At 48.6% G+C, this 14,426-nt stretch overlaps 1 protein-coding gene across 7 annotated transcripts in view; it reads left to right on the top strand.

Annotated features, from left to right (window-relative positions):
* brun (trafficking protein particle complex subunit brun) overlaps window positions 1–14,426 on the top strand; it is a 747,330-nt gene that overhangs the window by 248,796 nt on the left and 484,108 nt on the right. For all 7 annotated transcript variants that reach the window (XR_012829487.1, XM_075698272.1, XM_075698271.1 and 4 more), the window contains exon 11: window positions 5,449–5,595. Coding sequence is in view for 6 of the 7 variants with exons in the window: in XM_075698272.1 (XP_075554387.1) it covers window positions 5,449–5,595 (147 nt within the window). In the remaining variant the exon portion in view is untranslated. The remainder of the gene's footprint in view (window positions 1–5,448; window positions 5,596–14,426) is intronic.

Raw genomic sequence — 14,426 nt, 5'->3', positions numbered from 1 at the left:
GAACAGTAATTCTTTCCTTGCCCTGCTTTCGACCCTTGACCGTGGTGTCCTTCACTGCGAATGTTTTTGTGGGCAGCATCTTGTAGAAAAGGGCTGCCTCGTCAAGGTTGTACGCATCATCTGCACCGTGCTCACTAAGCAACAGAGCCAATGTGTGTTTCTCCCAGGCGTCAACGACGCTCTCGTTTGCACTGCTGCTCTCGCCACAGAAAGCTAAAAAGGTCAAATTATTGCGCTTTTTAAAGCTGCTGAACCATCCATTGCTACATTTGAACTCTTTGTGCCTAAGTTGTAGAGACAAGTCGTTGGCCTTCTCCCACAGCATTGTTCCATTGACGGGTAAGTGGGCTGCGTTTGCTTTCTGCAACCAGCGAAGTAAAGCGGATTCCACATTTTGGTACATGGGAGCCCGTACTCGCGACCACTTCGAAGAATGTCTTGCTGTAGGCCTCCAGTACCTTCGACTTTTTCTTCAATATTGTGGACAATGTCGAGAGGGGCACGCTGTGCCTTTCAGCCAACTCGGTCTTGGAATATGTGTTGTTACCCGCTTCTTGGATCAAGCAGAACTTCTGCTGCAGCGTTAGTCTTATACTTTGGCATCTTAGCTCACTGGCACTTCTGCACAGTAAAAAAAAAAAAAAAAAAGAAAGAATACCACGTTAGCTGCAACACCCCTAACCACCGTACTCGAAAGAAACGGCACAGACCGGCGTTGCGTGCACACAGGTCGCCGCAGGTGCAGAGAGAGAATGGGCGAACAGCAGCCAGTGCACAGAGCATGCGCTGACGCTGTGACCACTGACTGCAAGGAGGGTGCGGAGTGGGGGTGACGGGAGCACGTGACAAAAACCGGTATGCTCGCTGCGTTGCAGTGAAGTACGTCTTCTCCTGTGCAGGCGCGCGTTTCGGTGGTCCACGGAGCGTACCGTGGACTGATTTTTGTGCTAACAGTACTACGGGTTGGGTGCTTTGTCTATAAATAATCGCGATTGCTACGTGGCCTAGCCTTGCGGCTCTGAATGGCAGTCATTTCATCGGGTTTGCGGTGAAATGGGGATTGGTAATTGCCTCATAGCACCCCAAATATTCGAATTAACTGGGTTTGCCTAGGCTGCCGGCTCGAATTATCCGGTCAAATTCACATTGGAAAATACGGGACTGCAGAAAACCTTCAAATTATCTGGGATTTCAAATTAACAGGGTTCGAATTAACGAGGTTTTAGTGTATTTCTCATTCCTTCATTAGTATGGTGGATTCCAAACCATTTGGCTGGGTTTATATCAGTTGTTTGATTTATATTCAAGTCTTGCTCTTCTGGAGGTCCTGATCTTATTATTTCAAAAATCGGGCACTATTTTCATCTGTAATTTTTTCTAGAACTGTTGACTCGCTCATTACAGTGCTCATCGCTTCCTACAGACTGGAAAACAGCAAACGTCGTTCGAGTCCATAAATCGGGTATTACACATTTCCCGAGAACTATTGACCCATCTCATTGACTAACATTCCATGCAAACTTTTAGAACACATAATTTACTCTCACCTCATGGATTTCCTTGAAAATAACTCATTCTTCTATCCATGCCAGCATGGTTTTAGAAAAACATTTTCATGTGATACTCAACTTCTTTGTTTTACTAGTGATTTGTTCGCCGTCTTAGATCAAGAATTTGATATCCACTTTCTTTTTTTTTCTTTAGATTCTGACGAAGCTGACTCTATATGTTGTGATCTACTTATCCATAAACTTAATCAGCTTAATCTAGATGTGTTGTCTTGGATTAAGGAGTTTCTTTACGAACGAACTCAATATGTCATTGCCAATAACTTTCTACCTTGTCACCAATTGCACCTGCAGTGCCACAAGGATCCATCTTGGCGCCTCTGCACTTGATTGATGTTATCTCCCTAAGTGTTTAACCTGATCATGAATGAATATGTTTGTAGATGACTATGTAATGTACCACAAGATCACAAAACCTGGTGATTTATATCAGCTGCAAGGCAATGTCTACAATATGTCCCTCTGGTGCAACAATTGAAGTCGAGAGTATGACGGAAGCCTGTCTGGTTGGGCTGATGCATAAGGAAGAGGCCCGGACACCGACCAAAATGGTTTAAAATATATTTACGTTCTGGCTCCCCCACAGGAGCCTTGTTCACAATGAAACAAGTGGCAGAGCTGGCACCCTTTTTATGTGCGGCTCAAAACATGACTAAGGCATTTGGCATACATGGACGGCATATTGCCTTCGTTGTGATTAAGCGTGTGCGCTGTGGTTTGGATGATTAGGGACTCAAGATAAAGACGCGAAGAATGATTTTGTTCCTTGGCAATTACGCAGGATTTTTTCCTAGTTAATCGTATGTGACGTGATTGCGCAGTGTTCGGTCAGGGCATTCCATACAACATGTCATTTCTGGATGTCATTCCTGTGCTGTTTAAGTCTTGTTTTAATGTTGCCAGTTTCTTCGACATAGACATACCGGCAGTGCACACATGGAATGATGTACACCACACCTGGGAACTTGTCCTTTTCCAATGGGTCTTTCACATGCGCGAGCTCATGTTTAGGTTTCCTAGAGGGCACGTGTGCAGCCTGCACGTCATATGACGGCAGAACACATGCAAGGGTCTCACTTATGCCGGGGACGTATGGTATCACCCATTTTTTGGGGGGTCCAGGGTAAGTGGGTATTGTGCGAGCCAGTTGGTGCCCCACTTAGTCAATGAAGTATTCAGGGTACCCACAAGCCGTCAATTCCCACCACACAAGTGCATTGTCCACCATGCAGGCTTCCGCTGTTGTGCACACATTTTTTTGCTCGATGAAGAGAGCCAACAACAGACCTCTTTTGCGAAGCAGGGTGCATGCACTGATGTGTAGTTGAGGTAGTCACCAGTGTGTGTGTGCTTCCTAAACACCTTGAATAATGGTTTTGGCCCTTCGCATTGCAAAAGGGTGTCCAAGAATGGCATTTAGCCTTCAGATTCCACTTCTACAGTGAAGAGGTCAAGGTTTTGTCGTTGCAAAACACTGTAACAGTCGTCAACATATCTGAAGAAGACTTTAGGTGTCGGTCTAAATGAGGATAACGCTTGAGCTTCGGTAGCCTACATTGTTAAATTAGCTACTTTGACCAAAATCGATGCCCCCCATTGCCACTCCGTAGACTTGCTGATAAAATTCCTTCTGGAACATGAAGTACGTATTTGATAGGCAAAACTTTAGTAGCCTACCTAGATCATACTCCTCGGTGGGGGATCTGTCAAGCAACATTGGGTCTTTGTCAAGGCAGTGATGCAAACTGCCACGGCCATGTCTATTGGTACGCTTGTAAACAGTGACACCACATCAAAAGAAACTAAGAGTTCGTAGGGATCGACGTTTGTCCCTTTAACCCTTTGAGGGTCGATTTTTTTCGCCATATGCGACTGCCCAGGGTCGATTTTTTTTATTGCAGATTCCAATTTTTCTTATGGACTTATTTCGAAAAAAATTTACCGTAATTTTTTTAGGGTGACTGTAAAGTGAGAAAAAAAAATATTTTGTGTTGATATATATGCACTCTCCATTCATGAATAACAACAATAAAAAAGGAAATTAACTTATCTGAATTAAAAATATGATGCATTTTTATGCACAGAGTTCAAGGCTTTGAAAATCCGCACACGAGAATATTTTGCAAGTCTCAAATTTTCCTGCTCTTACACTAATATATACGTCCATAGCTAATTGAACTGCGTAGCTTCGCACACTCAAGAAAACTGTTTGGTTGTGTGCCCATCAAAAAAAAAGCAACACATGTGACAAACTTCCGCTAATCTTCATCTTATCGCCAACTAGCTAGGGCAATTAGTTTTCGCGAGTCTTCAAAAAAAGAAAAGAAATGGAAATGCATGCACGGTGGCATCCTTCCTATGCGCACCCCTGTGAGCACTAAACGAGTGATAAGCAAGCGGTCGCCCTTTGAGCGATTAGTAACGAGATAGTCATCACTTTTGCAAGTGCAAAAAGTTGAAACCACCCGTGAAACAGAATCCAAACGGCCGCCGGCAGCACGCACGCGCGCTAATGTGCGAGCAGTAGTATATAGACGCTCGGGAGCAAACTAGTTCTAAAATAAACCATGGAACGAAAATCGAGAGAGGGAGGCACGCCAAAAAAATTCCCTGTATCCCCACATAGTGACAGTGTATGACAGAAAAGAAAAAGTTAAGAAATTGGCACGCTTTTTAAACGTACACACGGCGCCGTAGATATATGGCATCGACCATTTTCGGACTTGGTCGCGGTGCCGTATATTTATGTCATAGACCATCAAAGGGTTAACCTTCTCAATGAAGTTGTACATGTTGCATATATGCGTAGTACTTTTGCCAACCAGTGACAGTATGATTCTATGAAGAAAATTAGACAGCTTGCAGTGTGGCAAACATGTGAAGTCCACTATTGGGTACAAGGAACATTGGGCTTGTGTACTTTTGGCAGGCCAGATATAGCTTGAGCAGATCCATTGTGGCATAGCAATCTGTAGTACAACTGCTTAACAACATTTTTGTCACAGTACATTTGTGTTCTGCAGTAAAACACACGAAAGCTGCAAAGGCGCTATTAGTTTCATATCTAATAGGACCACATAGGCAGTTCTCGGCCCAATTTTATTTTAGAAATGTGTAGAATCGGGTAAATGCAGTAATTGGTCAACGCTGAGCTACAGTTATTACTTCAGAAGGATTGAAAAGCAGGCGAGTTGGAGCCTATGCATTCTTGGGCTGTGCACACTTAAATGAAACATAAGGAAGACAACCAGCACTTGACCTGTCTTCTCTCTCGTGTTTCATTTGTGCATGCGTTGCTCAAGAATGGGTCATTGGAAATCTTCCTCAGCTGGCCAAAAATAGGCGTTTTCGATGGACGGTGACATTTACTCAACACATTCACTGTTCCTTAAGCTCCACGGAGAGAGACACTGCCACTAAAGGGGTGGCTATTGGGATCACCATGAGGGTCAGGTGCATGCGTGCTGACTGGCCAAGCTGGAATTATTCAGTGAAGGCCAATTTTAGAATCGAAATAATGAATATCTCATCATCATCAACAACCTATATTAAGTTCACTGCAGGACGAAGGCCTTTGCCTCCTATCCCCAATTACCCCTGTGCTGTGTCAGCTGATTCCCACTTATGCCTGTGAATTTCCTAATCTTTTTTTTGCTCCCATAGAAATTCACAGTCCAGCCACAACCTTTGATTGGAATTGAATTAACCGAAAAATCGAATTAACCTGAGTTGAATTGAGGAAGACTACCGTATATTCATTTTATGTTGTACTAGCTTATATTGAACTGTATTTGTTATTGATGTGATTTATCTGCTTTCCTTTATAATGATTTTGGGCTGAAAGATATTACTAAAACAATAATAAGGAATGCTGCTGCAGCCATGTGTGCCAGCTGCTGGAGTGGCTGCTGGAGTGGCTGACTCCAGGGGAGCGGTCGGAGGCATGCCAGCAGCTGCAGGCACTGGCTGGACGGCTTCAGGGCCCAGCCTCTGCTCGACCCCCACTGCTGCACCTGCCCTTGGTCCGGTGAGTCGCAACGAGAACCCTCCTGCCACACTTTTCTCTCTTGCTCAGTGAAAATGCAAAAGCATTTTATATATGGACCATAGCGACAAAAGGGGTGCCAATGATGCTACAACTGAGCACTCCATGTGGCGCAGTAGGCGCACAGCTGTTCAAGAATCGCAGCACTGTTCGAGCTCCAGGAAACAATGGACAACCTCGTGTGCCCTCTGAAAGCACTTACGCTTTGTTTACTTGGAGAGGCCCATGCAGAATTGGGCATAGGTACAAAAAGAAGGGTCAGCTAAGATGTGCAGAGAAGTACAAAAGGAACTGTAGAATAGGATCCGTATTTTTCCATGCATAACCCACTAGAGCATATAACCACACTCCTAATTAGGACAGCCTTGCAGCAAATAATAAACATCCGTGTATGTAACCTGCAGAAATAATGTTCTAATGGTCAGGTAGTATTGTCTGCTCTTATTAAAGGGAACACCAGTCCATTATGCCAGCACTGATTACAGCTCAATTCTAGTATATGAAGGTCTGAAAATATCTCTTATGAATAGAATTTGTTTGTGACAAAGAAAATCAGCAGGCTGAATTGAAAAGCCCGGTTGCCCCATCGCATGGCTCGAACCCAGTTCACTCTCTGGCTGCGCCCTACCTGCTGGTGGTGCATTTGTCGCTGCTGCTCTATGACCCGAATAGACCCCCTTTACAATTGGTGGAGCTGCTGGGTACAACAGAAAATCTGGAACTTCGCAATCGGACACTGCAGCCCATCTTCATTATGCCAGAAGGACCACCACAACCACAACCCGCTGCCCCTGTGACTACCATGGTCTGCCCCGGCTCGTTGCGTCAACGCGACCCATCCATCTTCAGCGGTACCAAAGACCATCACATAGAAGAATGGCTCGCTGATTACGACTGGGTGAGCGTCCACAACCACTGGGACGACATCAAAAAATTGAATTATGTGTTATTTTAGTTGAGCGGTGTCGCCAGCGTGTGGCACCGCAACCACGAATGTGATCTCATGACATGGGTGGCCTTCAAAACTAGCGTGACAGAGGTATTTGGGTACCTCACTGTTCGCAAACTTTGCGCTGAGCAACGTTTGCGTGCTTGGGCACAACAGTGCGGGGACACATTTACCAGTTATATAGAAGACGTTGTCGACCTCTGTAACTGAATTGTGGGGTTTCTCATCCGTGCTCTTGGGACAAAGGAACGACAACACAGTAGTGCAAACAGTCACAAGGGCATTTATTACACCTTTCATAAATCAATGCCTGCTAGCCAAGTTGCTAGCCAAGTTGCTATCCACAAAACATGCCGATAGGTGCGTGACAAATCTAGAAGTCCGACTCACCGCGACTAGATAACGAGCGAATATGTTTGCCCGATGCTGGATCCCAACGCCTGGTCGTTCGCGCGTACAGTGGCTCTTTTGCACGAGGCCTCATGAGACGGTCTCGCAGAAGCATGGATTGGCGTACTCGCGGCATGTCCGCGCTGCTTGCCCTCCCGAACCAAAGAGGCAGCGCCTTATCCTTTTAGCGCCCAAGTGGCGCCTGCTAACGCCGCCTATAGGCGGCGATAGCAGTGCAACACTCGCGCCATCTCTTGTACTGCGCTTCAACCACTCCGACCGCCGCAAGCATCACGGCATCATGCAGGCCACGCGGCGAAGCCGGATAGCAGGAGACGGGAGCTATGCGGCAAAACAACATATCAGGGGACGCGTGAGAGTCGCGCATCCCCACATCCCCCAAACCTTAAATCACTAGATATTCCGGCGAAACATGTCACATGGTCTAACATGAACGCGTGCTTTGCGAACAAGGTAGCACATGCAACAGTGGCCGCGCTGAAAAAATGTCCCCACGCTGTCCATAACATGCGAGCAGACATTGTCCTTGGGGTACACCGCTGGCGTCCACTCGTCATAGCAGCAGCTCTGCAGACTCGATGGCTCGATTCCATGCCAGGACTCCATAAACGGTGACGCAGTAGTCGGCACGAGCAAGTGTCGCTCGCGCCGACGCGCCCTGCTGGCGAGCCACGGTAGCTGTCGGTGATCGCCGGCCCTTTTCTCCGCCGCCGAGGATTGCGAGCTGGATACAGGCGGCCGCCGAAGTCGCGGTGCCGAACTCGCCACAGCATCACCATTGCCCGGTGGCTCGATCGTAGTCCAGGGCAGCAGCACAGACGATGTGCAGATGACAGCAAACCAGAGGTGACTCCAATCACGCTGCGTACACTCAACACACTCGGCAAACACTAAAGTAGTGCGAGGGAGAGGAATTCTGCATGCGCATCACCCACGTGGTACGATGTTCAACTCGGCTAGCAAAAGATCGGGCAGCTACTCAGATGCTAAGTTCACGTGAACGAAGCTTGCTTCCTTGAGTCGAACAAGTAATTTCGATTTGTGCGAGGCTAACTAGAATGAGGGAAGCAAAGTGCAACACCTCAACACCACGGTCCACCAGGTTGTGTCCTTCCACGTGTGACAAGCAGCTTCGTTAAGCCTTAGGCCTAAAGCGTCGCTACCCTGACAACCGGCATCCCAAAAACAACACCCAAAATGGGTGCAAAATAGGAAGCCGCGAGGAGCCGTCAGCTCTGTTAGGTGGTCCTATCCCGCTCGGTGCACACAGCATCCGAGTTGACGGCCCCCATCGTCCCAGACGGTGTCGGAGCGCCCGGTGCCAGGCCGCAGTACCAGCCAGCCCGTAGTGGCACCCGTGGCCCGCGGCCAGCCGGCTCCCAGAGCCGCGACTTCATCAGAGTCAAAGAGATAGAAGAAGCTATTTACATCAGAAATTCGAACCACCCATGAGGCTTCCGTACTCACTCTCTTCAGGCTTGCCAATGCTCCGCGGGCGCTGAGCCTCGCTCTCCCAGGAGGCAGACCACGTGGCTCTCGTACCGACGAATGTCATTAAAAAAAAAAAAAAAACACTTGCGAAAAGGCTTAGTATGTTGACATGTTCAAACACACTACAGCCACCGTCGCCTCGCTCAAGAAAGCACGCTGCCAACGCTAGCGATCAAAATCCACGCTAGCCTTACGCTTTGGTTCAAACAAAGGTCTCGAACAAAGCAAAACTGTTAAAACTATCGTCCGATGCCCCAAGAGGTCCACGTTGAGCAGCCAGATGTGGAGTTTCTCATCCGTGCCTTTGGGACTAAGGAACGACAACACATTAGTGCAAACAACCACAAGGGCATTTATTGCACCTTTCATAGATCAATGCCTGCTAGCCAAGTTGCTATCCACAAAACATGCCGATGGGCGCGCTACAAATCTAGGAAGTTTGACTCACCGCAACCGGATAATGAGCCAACATGTTTGCCCCATGCTGGATCCCAACGCCTGGTCGTTCGCACGTACGGTCACGCGAACGGTGGCGCGTTCAAATGAGGCCACGCGAGACTGTCTCACAGAAGCATGGATCGGTGCACGATGGGGCGTCCGCGACCCTCGCCGACCCGCCGCCAAAGAGCAAGAGCCTTCCATTTCTGCGCCCAAGTAACCCCGCCGCGAGGCGGCGTGCAGCGCAACACTTGCGTCATCTCTCGTACGGCGCCTCAACCAAATCGACTGCCGCGGGCATCACGCAGGCCACGCGGCGAAGCCGGATTGCAGGAGACGGGATATATGCGGGAAAACAACATATCAGGGGACGCGTGAGAGTCGCGCATCCCCACAGCGTTGACATCACAATGGCTGATGCCAAGAGTATCTGCCATATCTTAAAAAACATTGAAGAAGCTGCTAGTGAAATATCCGGCGACAGTCTCTGAACTCGTCAGTCTCTGTCAAAGTTTCGACGAACTACGCAAATGACCCATAGCCACCCGCCAATCTCCTCCTCAGGCCACTTCTATGTCGAGCTTGGCTGTTGCCCTAGATAATGCTTCGCTGCTGCTACAGATCAAGGAGTTCGTCCTTGAAGAAGTGGCTCATCAGCTTTCTCTGATTTCACTTACACATGGCCAGTCGAGTTCTCTGTTGGCGCTTTCCAATATGTCATCAAGGAGCAGGTAGCCGACCACATTTTGCTTTCTCTCCAGCAGGCTCCGACTGCTGCTCCCCTGAAATACGCTGAAGTCGCTACAAGGCCTCCACCACAGACCTACGGTCCCTTTCTCCTGCCTTTGCGCCTGCCTGTATCCCCTCCAGCCTGGCCAGTGGTGCAGTATGTGCGACGTCAATGCCATTGGCGCACGGAAGACAATTCTCCGATTTTTTATTGTGGCCGTGCTGGACACGTGGCGTGTCACTGTCGTCTACTTACACCGAACGTCCCCAACAATGTGCGTCCATATGCGCCATGTTTCCAATAACGCTGCAACTGTTCAGACACCTTTGAATCTCCTCCTGCCATCGAGACTGCATTCTCCACTCACCGTTCACATTCGCCTCGCCGCCACTCCCTTTCCCCCATGCATCGTCGGGGGAGCCCTCTGCACCAGGAAAACTAAAAATCTTAGTTCAGGAGGCGAGAACTGCGGTGTCAGCGAAATGTATAAGGCCTCACACTTCCCCAAAAAACGTTATTGAAGTCGCATAGAAGGAACATTGATGCTAGCACTTGTTGACACCGGCACTGCACTTTTGGCGATAGATGCCTGTTTTGCCACAAGATAAGAAAAGTGACGGTGCCACTTTCTGGACTGTCCTTTCACACTGCCAACGCACAGCACATCGAGCCATCCGGTGCCTGCACCGCTTGTGTCGTCATTTAGGAGGTCCTTTATATAATAGAATTCATTGTGTTGCCATCATGTTCACACGACATCATATCAAGTTGGGACTTTCTCTCCACACATCATGCGATCGTTGACTGCACCCACACCGAAATCGAACTGTTTCAGTTTTCGACTGATATTTTTACTGACCACAAGGACCCTTGTCGCAAAATTGCCATTTCAGAAGACACCGTTATAACTGCCTGATCTTCCGCTCTTGTCAGTATCTCTTGTGACTCTGTAGTGATGACACAGTGCTCTTCGCTCTGCCTGAACTCTTAGTTCGCCACCATTCTCTACCACTGCCGTTTGTTGTCCTCGAGTTCAAAACTGCCGCCTCTCTCATGTGCGTGTCAAACCCATCAGCCGAACCAATTACTTTACGCTGCCGTGAAAGCCTTGGCAGAGCAAAGCCACTGGCCTCATCTTCAATATTTGACACTATGGACGACTCCACTTATCTTGCCGCTCTCGAGGCATCGCCTCCTCAGTCACTGCCGCATTCTTTTATGCCAGCTATTGCCAGTGACCTTACGACAGCGCAGCGTGACGAACTTCTTCTCTTGCTCCAAGGCTTCTCTCCCTCTTTTGACTGCCAAGCAACATCGCTCGGCCGCACAATGACTGTTTTGCATACCATCAACACTGGGAGCCATGCACCCATTCGACAGCGTCCGTACCGAACATCGGCGACTGAAAGACGCATTATCAATAACCACGTGAACAATATTTGACATCCAGTACGTGGCACGTAGAGGAAGACAAAGATGTCGCGCATTGCGGAAGAAGTCCCTGCGTGATCGTCTTTCAGTTGGCCTGTAATTAAAGTGTCCTGCCCTTTATTATCAGTTCCTGCTGCTTGTGAATGGTGACACTGGTGGAGGCGTTGGGTAAATGTTTGAAACGCCTGTCAACAGCCCCACATCAAGCCCAGGATGTTTTCTGCTTGTCGAAACACCCGTTCACTGCACCAGCCGTCACCTACTAGGCCTAAGCCTAGAATTTTGTCCACTACCAGGAAGTCTGCCTGTTACCACGAGTGCCCAAGTCATGGCAGACTCAGGCCCTGCACAGGTGACTCTTTTGACTCCTTGATCTCCCGTGAGCTTCCACGGCAATGCCTGTGAGGATGCAGAAGACTGGCTCAAGGAATACGAGCTCGTAGCCAAGTATAATGAATGGCATGCTGGACAGAAGCCATGTGTATTTTGCTCTTGAAGACTGAGCCCGCACATGGCTCGTAAATGGCAAAGGAATCTGGCCAAGCTGGGATGAGTTTCGCCGCCAGTTCCTCCATACGTTCAGAAGCATCGAAAGGCGAGACCACGCACAGCGTTTTCTCAAATCACAGATTCAAAAGCCGAATGAAACTGTTGCCATGTTCGCTGAGGACATGGCTCGTCTTTGTTGTCATGCAGACCCCGATATGCCCGAGACAAAGAAACTCAGCCATCTCATGCGTGGCGTAAAGGAGCAGCTGTTTGTCGGCCTTGTGCGGAACCCGCCGACGAGCGTCCATTAATTTATTAAAGAATCGATGGCCATAGAGGGCTCGTTACACCTACGCAGCCGCCAGTATGATCACCTGATGAGCACTGGACCAGCAAGCGCCGCAGCAGTGACGGTCGCAGATGAGGGTTCCTTGTGCAGGCTGATACGCGAAATTGTTCAGGAAGAAATTAAGAAGTTCACTGCCATGCCAAATGAATGCACAGCTGTGTTGGTGGCCGAAGTTGTGCTTCAAGAAGTAAAGAAGCATTTGCGGCTCCCGAGCCAAATTCTCAGACGTGGCAGCCCAGCTACGTAGATGTTGTCCATCGACCGCCACCTCCGATACCGACACCGCAGTCACATTCTCAGACATGGCAGCCCAGCTACACTGCCACCTCCAATGCCGACGCTGCAGTATCACCAGCAGTCAGCACCTGCATCACCTTGGTACCATAGGGAACAACCGACGCGACCTCCGCTTGGCAGAACCGACATTTGGCGCACAGCGACTACAGGCCTTTGTGCTTCCACTGTGGGGAAGCGGGCCACATCTGCCGTCATTGCCCTTATCGCGTCGAAGGGCACCAAGCGTTCCCATCGACTGCTTCTCGTCGTGCCTTTGACGGTAGTCGAGAGAACATCGATGCGAATTGGACAAGCTGGCAAGCCGATTCTCCCGGTTACTGGTCACGCTCCCCTTCTCCGGGACATCGTTTTGCAGCTGCAAGACGCAGTTCCATCGACGTGGCCCGAGCGCAGTCTCCCAGCCTACGCTGGGGAAACTGAAGGCTGCAACCTCAGGGGGCTAGGTTGCCACATGTCGAAGTGCTGAAAATCCCTCATTGCCATCTAATGAGAAGCCGATACAGCTGGATGATTTGACAGCAGACGAGATTATTAGCGCCGATGTTACTGTATCAATTGACAGCCACGACGTGACGGTGCTAGTAGACGCTGGCGCAGAGTTTTCAATCGTAACTGAAAAACTGGCAGACAGACTTCGCAAAGGGAAAATGGAATGGTCAGGGCCGCACATTAGAGGTGCTGGAGGCCAGCTACTGACACAGACTGGCAAGTGTACTGCAAGGGTCAAAATAGGGGATTCGTCATTCGTCGCAAATTTTGTTATTCTCCCCGACTACTGCAAATATATCATCTTAGCTATGGACTTCTTACGCGAGTATGGCACCGTCATCAACAAACCAGAAGGTGTACTAACCTTTTCTGGGGACAAAAGTGTAGAACTACAATGCAAACCTTTGCGCATCATAGACGACGTGACTGTACCGCCGTTATCTTGCCGTCTTGTTTCCGTCAGGTGCGACACGGAGTATGATGGGGAAGGTATTGCCGAGCAGATAATTACGCTTTTGCTCACTCAAGGTATTGCCACACCCAGAAGTCTTGTCAAAGTAATGTATAGGAAAGCAGAACTACTGCTGACAAATTTCAGCAAGCAACGACGACACATTCCAAAAGGCGCAGCAGTTGCTTACCTAGACGAGATTGCGGAATACGGCAAATGCTTTGCATTGCAACAAGGAGAGGAAGACGCTTCGGCACTGTTACCTGTTCTTGACGTGAGCGCGAGCTTATCACCAGCGGAAAGGCAGCGCCTTGTAGACCTGCTTCACCAGTTTCGTGATTGCTTCTCATCGACATCTAGAGTTGGTCAGATGCCACTGATGAAGCAGCGGATTATCACGGAGGAGACAGCGAGACCAATCCGACAAAACCCATTCCGTGTAGCACCAAAAGAATGCGAAGCGGTTCGAGAGCAGGTGAAGAAAATGCTCAACGCTGACGTTATCCGACCATCAAAAAGCCTATGGGCATTGCCGGTAGCGATGGTCAAAAATAAAGATGGCAATCTATGTTTTTGTGTCGACTACCATAAGCTGGACTGGGAGACAAAGAAAGACGTATACCCATTACTGTGTATCGACTATTCTCTCGACAGGCTGAGGCATGCCCGCTACTTCTCGTCGATGGACCTCAAAAGTGGTTATTGGCAAATCGAGGTTGACGAGAGAGACAGAAAAGACTGCTTTCATAACGCCTGATGGGCTTTACAAATTCAAGGTCCTGCCTTTTGGTTTATGCTCAGCTCCAGCAACTTTTCAATGACTCATGGATATGGTTCTGTTAGGCCTGAAGTGGCAGACATGCCTAGTATACCTCGAAGACATCATAGTTTTTTCGGAAGCGTTCGAGAAACACCTGAGATGGCTGCTGGCGGTTCTAGAAACGATCCGGTCCGCCGACTTAACACTGAAAGCAGAAAAGTGTCACTTTGGTTTTGAGGAACTCCAGTTCTTAGGTCATGTTGTGAGTCACCAAGGCATACGCCCTAACTTTGACAAGATCATGGCCATCGCAAAGTTTCCAACATTAGCAGATAAGAAGGCAGTGAGGCATTTCCTAGGTCTCTGCTCGTATTACCGAAGATTTATAGCCAATTTTTCATATATAGCTTCACTGTTAAAGCGCCTTACAAGAGAATATGTTGTCTTCATATGGGGCGAACAAGAACAAGCAGTGTTTAATGATCTCCGACAGTGCCTGCAAACACCTCCTCTACTGGCCCACATTGA

Source organism: Dermacentor variabilis, chromosome 7 (genome assembly GCF_050947875.1).
Source record: "Dermacentor variabilis isolate Ectoservices chromosome 7, ASM5094787v1, whole genome shotgun sequence".
NCBI lineage: Eukaryota > Metazoa > Arthropoda > Arachnida > Ixodida > Ixodidae > Dermacentor > Dermacentor variabilis.
The sequence above is the reverse complement of the archived record's forward strand: the minus strand, read 5'-3'. Positions and strand labels throughout refer to the sequence as shown.